At 37.6% G+C, this 14897-nt stretch overlaps 1 protein-coding gene across 1 annotated transcript; it reads left to right on the top strand.

Annotated features, from left to right (window-relative positions):
* Positions 1 to 3518: 3518 nt before the first annotated feature.
* LOC122651792 lies at positions 3519 to 9607 on the top strand. Its single transcript, XM_043845329.1, has 7 exons — positions 3519 to 3539; positions 4808 to 4900; positions 5198 to 5268; positions 8300 to 8348; positions 8435 to 8541; positions 9075 to 9157; positions 9248 to 9607. Exons 2-7 carry the CDS (start codon positions 4831 to 4833, stop codon positions 9510 to 9512), a joined length of 645 nt encoding a protein of 214 aa, XP_043701264.1. The 5' UTR covers positions 3519 to 3539; positions 4808 to 4830; the 3' UTR covers positions 9513 to 9607.
* The last annotated feature ends 5290 nt before the right edge of the window (positions 9608 to 14897 follow it).

Here is a 14897-nt window from a genome sequence, read left to right on the forward strand (position 1 = left end):
GATCTTACGCCTGTTAAATGGTTCGGTTCGATTTGAGAAGAGTTCATTTAAAATCGAAACTGTTTATTAAAAAGTTCGATTTTTGTTTTCAAAAGGTTTGAATGTCACTTAATTTTTTAGTGGAATTTATTTATTTTTACCATAATTGTTTATTCTAACCATGGATGACTTACTTACCATGTATAAGGGAGAATGTTTTCTGTGTGGGATGTAGGGGCCACTCCCACGCACAACAGGGGCCGGAATGACTGCCATGCCCCCCAAGTATGACGGAAATTCCACCCCCTTTTGTGCCACCACGTGTGCTGTCATTGGCTGGTGCGCGTGGCGTGACCCCTGTGTCCCACCTAGAAAACAACGTCCCATATACTAATTGGTTAAACGGTTTGATTCGGTTTAAATCGTTCAAATAATTGATCTCAATTTTGGTGTAAATGGTTCGGTTTGATTTCTGTTTGGTATTGACACCCTTAGCCCTTATAAATCTAACCCAACTCCTCTACGTTTATCCTCTTTTTGTCTCATGCCTGTTACCTCTACCTCCTTTGTTTTGTTCTCCAACCAATTTCTTCTTTTTCTTCTAACTTTAATCCCTCCCCCCCCCCCCCCTCTTTTTTTTTCTCTTCTAGATTTTGGAAAAATTTCAGTGCAATTTTTTTCTCGATGATTTATTCTTCGTCAGTGCAATTTTTTCATATTTTTGTTCTTCTCCACCTCCTTTGTGGAGGATTCTAAAGTCTTGGAAAGGATAATTTTCCTCTTGGAGAAGTCTTGAAACCTCTCCCTTTTCTTAGCTATGTACATGGTTTTTCTAGAAGCTCCTCTAGAATTTTCTTTGCTACCAAAGGTTCTAGAAAGTCTAAAGTCCTCTAAATGTGGGATCATTATCAGCTCCATTTCTCTGCTCGGTCCATTTCCCTAAGTTTCTCTAATAGGGGGCTGAAATGACCACCCTACACCCTACTCGAACACACAGCCTGGATGGGGTTCACTCCCCCCAATTAGAGGAACTTGGGGACATGGACCGGGTAGGAATGGAGTAGATAATTTTCCTCTAATTGTGTGGATAGATTTAGATCTATGGTCTTCCTTAGTTCAATTGTTCATGTCCATGGGTCTGAAGCTCTTCTTTATTGCACAAGACTTCAACTGTGAATTGGTGATGAATATTTTTTTCGAAAGCTGACTCACTATCAAGGTTCTAAAACTCGGGTTTCGACTAGGTTTCGATCAGTTAGAAAACGAGTTCGTCTCGGTTTCGACCATATCTCTGTTGAAACTTGGGACTTTCTCCAGGCTAACTCGAATTTTGGTTTCGAGGCCCAGAAGTTGTTTTTCTTTGCCTTGATTCTTGTTATGCTGCCTATTCTTGACACTTTAAACTCAATCCATGCATTAATTTCACATAGAGAACACTAAAAATATTACTTGTGGTTTTGATCCAAGTTTGATACTGTATATTGTTCTTGGACATAGTATCAAATAAGGTTTGACCGGAACATAATTTCTTCAATATAAATGAGATTTAAGTAATCTCGGATTTGTTAGAAAGCTTTGTTTTGATAGCTTTCCAATAAGTCCAAAATTGCTTAAATCTGATTTATATTGATGGAGTTATGTACCAATCAAACTTAATTTGGTGTGCGCGAATGCTGTTGAAATCGCTCTGAATGAAAATATTCTTTTGGACATCAAAACAAATGAATATTTTACCGCACTTTTGGTGTTTAGTAATGTTTTATCATATTAAGATTTGTGGAATTTTTAGATTTGAGAAAAACCACAGCATTAGAAAGTTAAAAATTGCACCTACCGTCGAAAATTCAGTTTTTGTTCTTGAATTGGGGGGGTTGATTTTGTTTGCTTTTGGAATTTTATTTTTTAACTATTTTTATTGGATTCAAATAGATGGTATTTGCTTATGTATGAATAATATCTTAAGTAAACGAAATACAAATACAAAAACATTTACTTAAATGATGGTTTCTGATAAATTTCTGGCATAAATATTTGTATGTCCTAGTTTCAAGCCAAGTTTCCCCTAGTTTCGATGGGCATATGTGTATAAACCACCGAAATATGGTCGAAACCACCAGAAACTGGTCGAAACCATCGAAACCCGATTGAATCCAGAGATTTTATAAAATCCCCCTTCAACTCGTCTCAAAAACCTGAAAAATCGAGTTAACTCGGTGGTTTTGACAGGTTTCGATCGAAATTTTGTTCCATGCTCACCATAGATCCCATTGACTCAATTGCCAATATCCTGGTTCGTAAAATGGTCTCTCCTTAAAGTTTCGTCTACCTAACATTTCCTTAGGCTATGTTTTGAAATGCAAAAAATGGATAGAAAAGAAAAGTAAAGGAAAGAAAAGAAAAATATATTAAAACAAAATTGTTGATGAAAATAATGATAAGTTTATGCCTTTCTTTTTTCTTTTTTAAAATATTTCAAATTTTTTCTTTAAATAAAAAATATATTTCATGTTTAATTCTTTTTTAGTTTTTGAATATAATTTTAGCAAAAGGTTTTGTGCACAATCGTACATTATGCACGGATTTATCCCCCTCTCACAAAAAGGGGTCGCAAAGACAAACCTTCGTATTTGACGTATCATAGTTCCCACCCCTCTCATGTGAGTGTGCCTCCCCTAAAAACAACAACAACAACAACAAGGGAGCTTAAGGTTCCATTAAAAGAAGAAAAAAGAGCCTTTTAAGGTAAAGGTGGGAGAGTCGATCTCAATAGGGCTGCAACAGAGTTGGGTTGTTCCACTCTTTTTAAAACCCCACCCCAACCCTGAGTCCTTTTATTTGAGTCTAAGCTTTGCTCGACCCCGACTTAGGGCTTGAAAAATCCAACCTTAACTTGCCTCAGGGTCGGCTTGGGCTGACCTTGATTGGTCTTGACCATGGAGAGGGGAGGGGAGATGCAAAGGTTGGGCCAAGTTGGGGAGAAGAAGAAGAAGGTAGGCCAAGCTGGACCGTAAGAAGAAGAAGAAGAAGAAGAACGGGTTGGGCTAAGTTGATTCGGGCTTAATCCAAAACCTCAACCCTCGTCCGACCCAACATTAACTTAGGGCCAGAAATTCCCACACTTGACCCATCCTCAGGGCCTGGGTTTCTCAGCCCAGGCCCTGTTCGGGCTCAGAGGCAACAGGGCAAACTTGCACCCCTAGATCCCAAGACCTTGACACAAGCAACTCAGGCCGTTACGGGCTGGTCTGGTCGCACTGGGCGGACCTTCTAATTCCCCAATATCATCCTGGCCGCACTGAGTCTGAAACTCGAGGAACTTCAACGTCGTAGCTCCCTTACTTCCTCAATCCAATAATCAATCTCCCTCCCAAGTCTCATATAATTTCGAAGATCATTCCCGTCTCTGCTTCGCTAATTCAGTGCTGCGGCTGCTGCCTCTCACGCAGTCCCACTCTCGGTTTTACTTCGCTCTGGAACTTGCGATACGACCTCAACTCTGCAGCCCTACTCCCGCGCTCTGGCTTCACTTCACGTTGATCCTCTACGGAATTCGACCTAAGGTTTGCTCGCTTGCACACACTCTCGATTTTCCAATCAACAAAATTGAGATGTTTGGTTAATTGAAAGAGATTTTCGCCTTGTTCAAACCCATGTTCCCTTTGGCACGTCAATAACCCAATAGACGTCGTGGAATTGTGAGAAGATCTGTTTTTTTTTTCAAGTTAAAGGACTTCCATGATGATTGATGATACTACAGTCAGATTAATCTGAAGAAAATATTGTTCACTAACAGATTTTCTCGAGTAAATACTGGTTTAGCGAAATTGTTTTTATTTATCTGGACTTTAAAAAAACCAAATTTCTTAAATCAAATCTACTCCACGTCTCAAGCCCATTTCGTTATTACATTCCTTTGATCGGCATCGTAATCTGTTCCACACCTCCACCCATTCTTTTAATTCTATCTTTCCTACATCCTCATCACTTCATGAAATATCCAGCTCCAACTATATTCAACTATTCTCTCTCCTCTCTTCCTGTATTCTCTCCCTGCTTGGAGGTTTAGGACTGGAGGCCATGTTCTTAATTTATGTCTTCCATTGGATCTGGGGGGAGCACATTACTGAAAGTTAAGCCATGTTTCTGCTTAGGTGACCCAAGCATATTGAGAAAATTCTTCCCTTGTTTGTCTTTATTTTTTCAATTTGAAATCCTAGGATATATTCACTCACAACAGCCACAAAACTGGGGATTTGATGTAAAAAAAAAAGAATAAAAAAAAGGGAGGGGGGGGGAGGGGGTTGTGTGTGTGGAATTTGGTGATGAATTGGGCCATCTTCCTAGCTGCTGATATATAATTTTGTGTTGAACAATGTAGTTAATGGAAACAAAATCTTCTATCAGCAGCTCAGTTTTCTCTGGAAGTTGGAATTCATGTGATTTTCTAGTTTTTTCTGTTGTAATATGTATTAGTTAGTCATCGATCTGTAACTTGAACTTGCTTTTTGTGACGATCGATGGTGTTCTCTGTAGCCACTTTCGTTGTTTGACTTTTCTGTTTCCAAAATTTTACCTCTTTTCTTCTCCCCACATCCCAAACTGAATAATATGCAAACTTTAACTTTTTGCCAGTCCTGGACCCTAGAGCATCCATGGATATGAAAAACGAACACTTTAGCTTTTTTATTTCTAGGTTACTTTGTTCCTTTGGTTTTTGTACTGGAGGTAAACAATACTAACTGTTCAGTGGAAGTACAGAAGGATCAAAGGAACTTTGTCTTTTGAACCATAAAAATACTGGGATTTGTTTTGGTTCTGTTCCACACAGCTTGTTGTCTTGGACTTTGATACATGGTTGTTGAGGTTTCAGGGATGGCTGGTAGGGAAGTTCGAGAATACACCAACCTCACCGACCCAAAAGGTATGTTCCATGGTTAACTTGTTAAATATTTTTTTCTCGGTAATATATGCAGTTTTGTTTATATGCTTTTCTTCTCTAATTTATTTTGTTCTTGTCCTGCTTCAATTTTTACATATTTTATATTTTTAAAATTTTTTAATGTTTATGCTTGTCCTTTGGGTTCTCCATTAATAAGAGATATGGTTCCTGGTTGCATTAGTTTCGTAGATAAGGAATTATGAGATGGAAGCTTTTGCTTTTCCCCTTTCATCTGAGTGCCTTTATTAATTTTTCATTTTGAGTATTTTGTTTCTATAGACAGGAAATTGGGGAAAGGAAAGGATAAGATTGATGACGAAGATGTCACTTTCCAGCGGATGGTGGCAAAGGTTAGCGAATCGAACCTTCTATCTGTTTTTTTAATTTATTTGCTTTTTATTGGATGGTATTATTAGGATGCTTCTTTTTGGCCTCCATGTTGAATGAAGAAAGAGAAAGGGTCTCTCTGCTTATCTTGAAAATCTTATCTTCTTGTTTGATTGAAATGAAGGAGTTTCAGGGGGATGATTAGAATCCTAGTTGAATGAAATGATAAGTTCTTCATAGAATTTGAAAGCATAAGATCATCACAGGAATGCATAGAAATGCTTTCATATCATGCAATCCTTAATTGTCACATATCCCACCTCCCTCCCCAAGTGAGCTGTCATGAATCCATTTTAGACTTTGAAGCTGTGAATTCAAATGCATGAAAAATAAAAAATATCTAATGATTTCCAGATGCCCATAAAGTCTATACCTTGTGACTGTATTTTGATGAGTAGTCTTAGGTATTTTGATAACCACATCATTTTTGTTGAACAGGAACATAATTTTTCCACTTGCTTTAAAATTGTGGTATCTCAACAAAGAGTAAATAAAAAAATTCAATTAGAGAGAATACTGAGTAGTTATATAGTTCATCTGTTGGTTTTGAGAAAGGTCCTGCTGGGCCATTTTCTTGGTAATAGATGATTTCAGCTGAATAATATAACAATGCTTCCACTGAGTTATAGGCCATTGAATGTGTACAAGTATATTAGTAAAGACTGTTTCAGATACAATGTCCAGTTTCATCTTATCCTCCACCTAACTAGACCTTGATGCAGGCATTAGAGGTCTAGGTAGGAAAAATGATTGACTTAAGATATATTTTAACAATAGTGAATAGGCAAACCATGCATTTGGCTGCGCAAAGCTTTAGAACTATTTAACATTCAGATTTGAGAAGGGATGAAAGTGACAGCATGCTCCCATGTCCTTGCTGGGTGGGTATCAAGGATATCTTCATTGCAGGTACAATAGAGTTTCTAATGATTGTGCATGGATAGTTTTGGTGGGTGCACAAGAAAATTTTGAAGGATTCTTTCTGGTGACGATGAATAGTATATTGGAACTGAGAAATTTCTTATCTTTGCTTAGAAGGTATAAACTTTAGTTGTCAAGGCATCTTCTAAGCATCGTCTAGGCATCCAAGCTCTTTCTTGGGTCCAAGGCGACAACATGTTTGGTTGACACGTCACTGGTTTACGTTGATTGATGTTTATTGCTTTGTTTTTTAATGAATATGCTTATATTATATCCCAAAGCATATGTTGACTTTCTCATATTTGGCCATTACTAGCATAATTATATCATATTGCGTTGATATGGCTTCTATGTTGCATATAAACATAATTATATAAAATTATCATTGATATGTTACATATACCCATTAATGCATGCCTAGGAAGGTGCCTTGTGTAAGTGCCCCTCCAACGCCTTGGGTCGCCTAGTCACCTTAACAACTATGCTTCTTCTGTATCTAGACCAGTGAAGAAGCTGCCTTGCGTTTGTACGACTAGAACACTAATGGTCATGGTCGTCAACAGAATGTGTGAGGAAACATTCACAAACATTCCAAAACAGCCTAAACTGATCAACCAACCCTGCATTAGTAACCCCCTAAGCCCATTCAGGGCAGAAAAACTAAGTGAGTATGCTGACAAGCAAATATTAGATCTAGGCACTAATCTTCTGGTTATGAGAACAGAGGCCCATGCAGAAAATGATCTATTAGCACTTGGGGTTCATGCCATCCCCCACTATCCCATGTAGAAGGTCTAATTCTTTTATCGAATTCAGTGTTGGTTTCTGTTGTTTTGAAACTGGTGATCCTCTTCTATATCTTCTATGTTATCTGCCTTTTAAGTGGTACACGCCATTTCTCATCAAGGTTTGAACCGGTTCGAACCAAGATGAGCTTGAGCTTGTCAGGATTCAGCTTTTGGTGGTGGCACTCATAGGAAAGAAAGATAGTAACAATATGAATGTATGAGGATTGGTTCTTGAGATTTTGAAGGTTAGGGCTAATAAATGATGGATTACAAACATCCCTCTGGTGGCTGGAAACGAAAAATAGAAAAGATCAGGGGCTGAATGTAAAAAAAAATGTTGGTTAGGAGGTCTTTAGAATTCACAATTTTTTTTTTCTTTTGATTTACTGACTCTATGTCTACCCGGTGTAGATGCTAACAATCATGTGAGATATACTGGTTGGAATTAAGAATCCATTGGTATGTCTCAGTTTTAATAGAGAAAGTAAATGATGTTCTATTCTAACTGGTTGGTGTTTGTTGGCCTGAGTCACCTGAGGATATATTGTTTGAACATCTTTCTGGAGCTTCCTACAATTTGGTTAACTGTGTTATCATGTGGATTTTGATCCTCAATCAGAGAAGGCATCCCTTCCTCCTTTTGATCCTCTACTTACTTCCAAGGCAGAGTGGTCTTGGTTCAGGATTCTATGGTCCCTAGGAAGACCTATCAAGCTAATTCCTCCATCAATATAAACAGTTACAATATAAAAATGCAAAATCCATGGTATCTCTCTGTTTTAATAGAGAAAGTAATGATGTTCTATTCCAACTGGTTGGTGTTTGTTGGCCTGAGTCGTCTGACGATATATTGTTTGAACATCTTTCTGGAGGTTCCTACAATTTTGTTAACTGTGTTATCATTTGCATTTAGTTATGAGAAAATGCATTCTAAACCTGAAAGCCTTGCACATAGTTTTTCTTTTTCGGGCAATCTACTTCTAGTTTGCATTTTTATATTGCTACTGTTTAGATTGATGGAGGAATTAGCTTGATAGGTCTTCCTAGGGACCAAAGAATCCTGAACCAAGATCACTCTGCCTTGGAAGTAAGTAGAGGATCAAAAGAGGAAGGGATGCCTTCTCTGATAGTAGATTGTTTGAGAGTGATATACATGTCTCTTGTTTTCTATTCTTAGGATATTTGTGATTTTATCCTTTTCTTTTGGGCCCTCTGAAGGGAGTGTTCTGATAACATGCCCCGGCAGGGATCTTGGCTTTTTGTACCGGGTGGTTGATGCAAGCAGATGCAGGAGGTTGCTGGAGAACGGGGAGGTTACCTTCATGGGAGAGGGGGTACTGCCTTTCTCTCAAGACAAAAAAAAGAGTGGCACTTGTTACTTTACCAATATTCTGAATTTCTGTTATACTTACTGGTGCAGCTTTGGACAGTGATGATTTGCTCTATCTGAAGGAACAGATGGAAGCTGAGGAGGATGCTGAGCGTCTTCTTCGCCGCACTGAGAAGCGGGCATTTGCAGCCTTTAAAATATCCTCGGGGACCATGTATTTCAAGTTGGAATGTCGCACTAAAGCAGGGGATGTGTTAAAATAAATGAAATTATATTATGTGCGAGTGGGATAACTTTATAGATCATCTAGCCATGATAACTCCTGGTTGGATGGTACTTACATTTTGAATTATAGGCCTATTCTTATTATTATTATTATTTACCAGTTGTATATTATATTTTTTAGGATGATACAAATCAGTGCAATTTAGATTTGTCCTAGATTATCACCCATATACAGTTATTCTTTCTATTATTACTACTTTTCTTTGCTTAATTTCTGATTGTAGATACTTGTCATGATGTCTAAAAAAGGGCGCATTATTTGGTTGTTAGGGACATCCATTCTGGTTAAATTGTCACTCAGGATTCTCTCTTTATTTTTTTGGTACAATCCTGGAAATGGTGGGGTCTAAAATCGAAGTGACAGCTCTTCCTAGTCTTGAAAGGAAATATTCCTTATTTTATCATCTTTCTGAATTCATCTTGTTTTTCCTTAATCACTGGATACAAAGCTGCAAGTTTAGCAGATTCTTCACCTGCCTCTGTACCTTTGCCACTGCGTGTAGAGCCCAAGCCGAAGAGTGGGATCAGGTAAAACTTTCCTGTTGTTTACTCTGCATACTTGTAATATTCTTTTCTGGGACTGACTTTGGTTTTATCCACTTATTGATGAAAACAAAGGCAACAAGATCTTCTAAAGAACATTGTGGAGATCAGACCGAAGCGACACAGAGTATCAAGTGAGTCAAGCCCTAACAGTGGAAATCAATCTGCCACAGTTAATGTGGCCTTGACTTCAACGAATGGGAAAAAGGAATCAATTCCAGATAAAATGCTTCTTCCATCAAGGCCAAGCAAAGGAGAAGTAGTGGATACCAAACCAGAGAATTCTGTTAACAGCTTACTGGGTTTAGCTTATGAAACTTCCGATGAAGAGGAAGTATGAGTAGGGAACATATGGATCTATACTGTTGCAACTTTGTGTCTTTAATCTTTGTTTGTTGTAGTTTCAATGTTTATAACATACCGTTTCTTAGAGAGCCAGCTTATCTGAGTATTTTTATCAGCACACTTATTTGAGGCAAGACTGAAGGTTCTAAGAATATGTTCACATTGACCTTTTTTTCCCTCTTCTTTTGGATGGAGGGGGGGATTTGGTACTCACATGGAAAAAATTAACAGAAGGGAAAAAGAACGCCGCCTGGTCGTCTGGTTCCTATGCCTAGACACAGGAACACATGAAATTACAATACAGCCCCAGCGAAATAAAAAATTCCATCCAGATTCCAGACATCGCCCTGCATGCACTCATTGGTCCCCCACGCTGTGGCAGGGGCTACATGACCAGGCAGTGATCTCTTGCCCTTCACAAAAGAGAATACAATAATAATGGTAATAGTTTTTATTTTTTGAAAAGGAAAACCGACTGTTAAGCCTCAGTGGGCACCCCAAACTATACCTATTAGAGCATGGGGCAGAACTATTTACCAACCATTTAATTCCTATTTAAGTAAGAATTTTCCACTCCTAGCCAATGGACACATCTAAAAATCTGCAAATGAAGTTCTTCCAAGAGGTATTTTCAAGATAGCCTTAATCAACAAACAAGGGAATATCGACCTAATTTAGGGAACATTCCAACAGCCATTCATTAAATCACTAACATGAGATAAAGAAGGAATGAGAGTGATGGACTCTGAGGCTCTAAAATTATCAAGATTGGGGATCCAGGTGTCAGTTCATAAAGAGATAGACCTTCCATCACCCACATGCCAACCCACTTTAAGAATTCAACCGTCCACCCAACACATGAAAGGATAAAAAGACGTTACTACCCATGTTTTTACGGTTGGATTTTTAAGTGTGGTGCACTTCTTGAGAGGATGAAAATCCCTTTAACAATACTATTCCAAATTGGTGAACCTTTTTACGTAAAACATCATCGTCTAATAAGGATTTATGGGGGAAATATTTAGACTTTAAGACCTTTGTCCATACTTCATTTGATTCAGTAAGAAGCCTCCAAGCTAATTTAAGTAGAAGAGATTTGTTAAGCAAACTACTCAAACGAAATCCTAACCTACCCATACATTTAGGCTTACATACAATAGCCCAAGATAGTGTTGAGGTTGAAAACAACCTTCTTTTTGTGATATGATCAATGCACGAAAACGGTATGCGCAAGATCACCAAGAACAAACAAAAGAAAAGAAAAAGAAAATAATCACACAAGAGACAAGAGATTTACGTGGTTTGGCAATACCGCCTATATCCCCGGAGTGATCGATCTTCCATTAAGAACAAGAGAAGAAAAACAATAGTACAACCTTTGCGATTTGATAGCCAAACCCAAGTCCCTTGTACACCCTTTCTCACTTGAACACTCACTCACCTCCTCTCTCCCTTAGTGTCTCTACACATTGTTTTCCCTCCTCACTTTATTCTTCTTGGTATTTTCTTTCTCCTTAGAGAAAATCTACGAATACTCTCTCCTCTAACTTGTTGGAGAAGATTTGGCTTTCTCTCTCCTTAGAGAAAGCTCACTCACACTTCTTTCAAAGCGACTCTTGAAAGACTCCACCAAACATAATATCTCACCAAAACCACTTCCACTTTTTTGGAAGTTCCAACATTGTTGAAGACTCAATTCTCCAATTTACAAGAAAACTTCACCTTCTTGGAAAACTCCAACACTTGAAGAATCTTCACCTCACATTCAAATGGATGACAAAAAACTAGACCATTGAACCAACCCATCAACCGGTCTAGATAAAAGCCAACAAAAAAATCCAACAATCTCCACCTTGGCTTTTATCATAGCCACTTGGAGACATGTTGAACATGAATTCACTTCTCAATATTATAAACAAAAGAAAGCTTGCACATGTTCCTTCCAACTTGTGCACTACGTTTCCAATCACTCATTGTGGTTATGGAGTACCGTCAACCATTGTACTCCCCAACAATCGATACAACCCTTTACATTCTTCATCTTTCATCATGACTAGACCTTCACGTGAGACCTTCATTGATCTACCTGCAAATAAAATCTTAAAACCCTTGGAATCCAATCGACTAATTGAAATTAGATTCCTACGTATTTTTGAAATATACTTAACATCACTAAGAGTGCGGACTGCTCCATCAAACATTTTTATCTTCACCATCCCAACACCCTTGATATGACAAGTAGAACCATCACCAAGTAACATAGTCCCTTTGGTCTCTTGAAACTTATTAAAAAGTTCTCCATTAGAGCAAACATGAAAAGTACTTCTAGAATCTAAAATCCATTCATCACAATAAATAATGTTCATACCTTTGAAAGAATGTATTTTCTTCTCTCCTTGGTTCAGGCACTCCCTCTCCATGTGCACAAATATTTTGCACTTGTAGCAACACATGTGTTTCTTGTTCACCTTCGGTCTCGAACTATGCTTGTCACCGGCTATGACAAGGATCTCATCACCACTAAAATAAGAACAAGTTTCAGTCATACTTGTTCGATTTGTATCATCACGAGTCCTCTCCTCCTTTCCTTTTTCTTCCAAATATTTTTTTCTTTCCAGACAATCCCTTTTTATGTGTCCTACCTTATTACCCCAAAAACATATGATCTCATTAGTATTTATGCTTCTTGACTTGGTTGATTTGTATCATCATGTGTCCTTTCTTTGCAAATCCTCTGTTATTGTTCATTCCCTTTGGGTGATTACCATCAACATTCATCGCCAATGCTTATGATTATGAACCATTATTGGGCCTCATGAACATCTCTGTATCCAGAAGAGTTGCAGTAACTTCATCAATCATTGATGTGTCATTTCCAACAAAAAGTGTAGTGACAAAAGTATCAACAATTGGAAGAGAGGACAATAGAAGTAAGACCTTGTCCTCCTTTTCTATTTTCAACCCTAAACTCATCAACTGAGTGACAATCTTGTTAACCACATTGATATGATCAACAATATTTGATTCATCCTCCATTCTTAGTTGATGCAATTTCTTTTTAAGAAATAATTTATTTGTGAGGGACTTCGACATATACAATTGCTCTAAATTTTTTCACATCTTAGTAGCAGAGGTTTCATTCAAAACACTATATTTTATCTTATTTGTGAGACACAAGCGAATGCTTCTTACCGTTTTCAATTCCATCTCTTTTCAGTCCTCAATTGAGTTCCTTTCTGGCTTCTCTCCAATCAACGGTTTAATTAAGTCTTGTTGCACCAAGATGTCTTTGACTGTGCTCTGCCACAAACCAAAACTATTCTTGCCATCAAATTTCTCCATCTCAAACTTTGTTGATCCCACCATCTTGTTGATCTCAAATCAATATTCTTGAAATACCGTATGTGCACACCATCTACCAATACTGTTAACCTCAAACTTGGTCACCAATCATCGGCTCTGAAACCACTTATTGGGACTGAAAACAACTTTCTTGCGATGTGATCAATGCAAGGAAACAGTATGCGCAAGATCAACAAGAACAAACAAAAGAAAAGAAAAGAAAAAGAAAACAATCACATGAGAGACAAGAGATTTACTTGGTTCGGCAATACTGCCTACATCCACGAAGAGATTGATCTTCCACTACGAACAAGAGAAGAAAAATAATAGTATAATCCTTGAGATTTGATACCCAAACCCTAATCCCTTGCACACCCTTTCTCACTTGGACACTCACCCACCTCGTCTTTCTCTCTCACTCTTTCTCCCTTAGTGTCTCTACACCTTTGTTTTCCTTCCTCACTTTATTCTTCTTGGTATTTTCTCTCTCCTTAGAGAAAATCCATTAATTTTCTCTCTTCTAACTTGTTGGAGAAGATTTCTCCTTAGAAAAAGCTCACTTACACTTCTTCCAAAGAGACTCTTGGAAGATTCCACCAAGCATAATATCTTCAACCACCAAACCACTTCCACTTTCTTGGAAGTTCCAATATTGTTGAAGACTCAACTCTTCTATTTACTAGAAGACTCCACCTCTTGAAGACTTCATTTTCTTGAAAAACTCCAACACTTGAAGAATCTTCACCTCACATTCAAATGGATGACCAAAAATTAGACCATTAAACCAACCCATCAACCGGACTAGATAAAAGTCAACCAAAAAAATCCAATAGATAGATGCCACCATTTTCAACTCCCATACTCATTGTCTTTCCAAAACGTAGAGTAAATACAATTAAGAACCTTAGAGATTTTTGGAGAATTTATTGACATAAAAAATATTTAATAAACACAGAGCGACTAGCTTGAATAAAAAATGGTTATTTTTCACAAACCAAACTTAGACTTAACTCTCTTAATCAGATGATGCCAAGCCAAGACTTTATTCGTTGTTAAGGCAACAAAAGTGTCTAGATATAACACATCCTACTTAAGAGTATGAACCCCTAATCTATTAAACACAAACCTTGCATAGCAAAAGAAATAGACCCACCAATTAATTCCTTACTTTTTGCAAAATTTATCTGCTAACCGGACAAGTCCTGAGAGAGATTAAGAATAGGGTTTATCAAAATCGAGAAAGATCAAGAATAGCCTAAATATTCATTACATCCACTTTAGAAGCACGACAAAATAAGAAAGTCTCATCGACAAATCCTATTCTTAATCTCTTTCATGGTAGTGCACCGCACACGCCCAAGTAGTGTTCTTTTTCCCACATTTATTAATTTCAAAAACCCTAAACAAGTATGGGTCTAAGAGGGCAACCTTGCCACAAACCCCTAGAATGCTCAAGCAACTCGAAGAAATTACCTTCCAACTTTGTAGAATAAGTACATAATACCATCAGTTAGCAAACTATATTACACCACCTTTGACTAAAGACTAAAAATTCAAACACAGCTCAGACATAACCCCACTCCACCCTATTATACGCCTTAGACATATCTAATTTGAGGGTCAAACTCCTACCCTTATGCTTAGAAACACAAAAAAAACAAAAATTTTCTTGAGCCACAACAATGTTATTAGTTATTTGTTTCCTATTGACAAAAACCGTTTGAAAAGGAGAAATAAAAACGAGACAAAAGAGGCTTATTTCTATTAACCAACAATTTAACAATAATTTTGTAATTCACAATACATAAGTTAATTGGCCTAAAATCCTCTACATGACAATCCTTCTCTTTCTTTGGGACAACAGTAATTAGGGTATGATTAGTTCCAAGGGAAATATAAATTTCAAAGAACTCAAGCACAAACTTAATAACATCCATTTTAATCACATCCCAACATTGATGATAAACATAGTTGATACCCTATCACAACCATGGGGCTTATAAGCCCTTCGGCTAAACACCACTTATTTGATTTCTTC

Source organism: Telopea speciosissima, chromosome 2 (assembly GCF_018873765.1).
Source record: "Telopea speciosissima isolate NSW1024214 ecotype Mountain lineage chromosome 2, Tspe_v1, whole genome shotgun sequence".
Taxonomy (NCBI): Eukaryota; Viridiplantae; Streptophyta; class Magnoliopsida; order Proteales; family Proteaceae; genus Telopea; species Telopea speciosissima.

Coding starts and splice junctions, on each gene's coding strand:
- LOC122651792 (XM_043845329.1), top strand. CDS start 4,831: ATGGTTGTTGAGGTTTCAGGGATGGCTGGTAGGGAAGTTCGAGAATAC. Junction 4,901..5,197: donor CAACCTCACCGACCCAAAAG/GTATGTTCCATG, acceptor TTGTTTCTATAG/ACAGGAAATTGGGGAAAGGA. Junction 5,269..8,299: donor TCCAGCGGATGGTGGCAAAG/GTTAGCGAATCG, acceptor TGATGCAAGCAG/ATGCAGGAGGTTGCTGGAGA.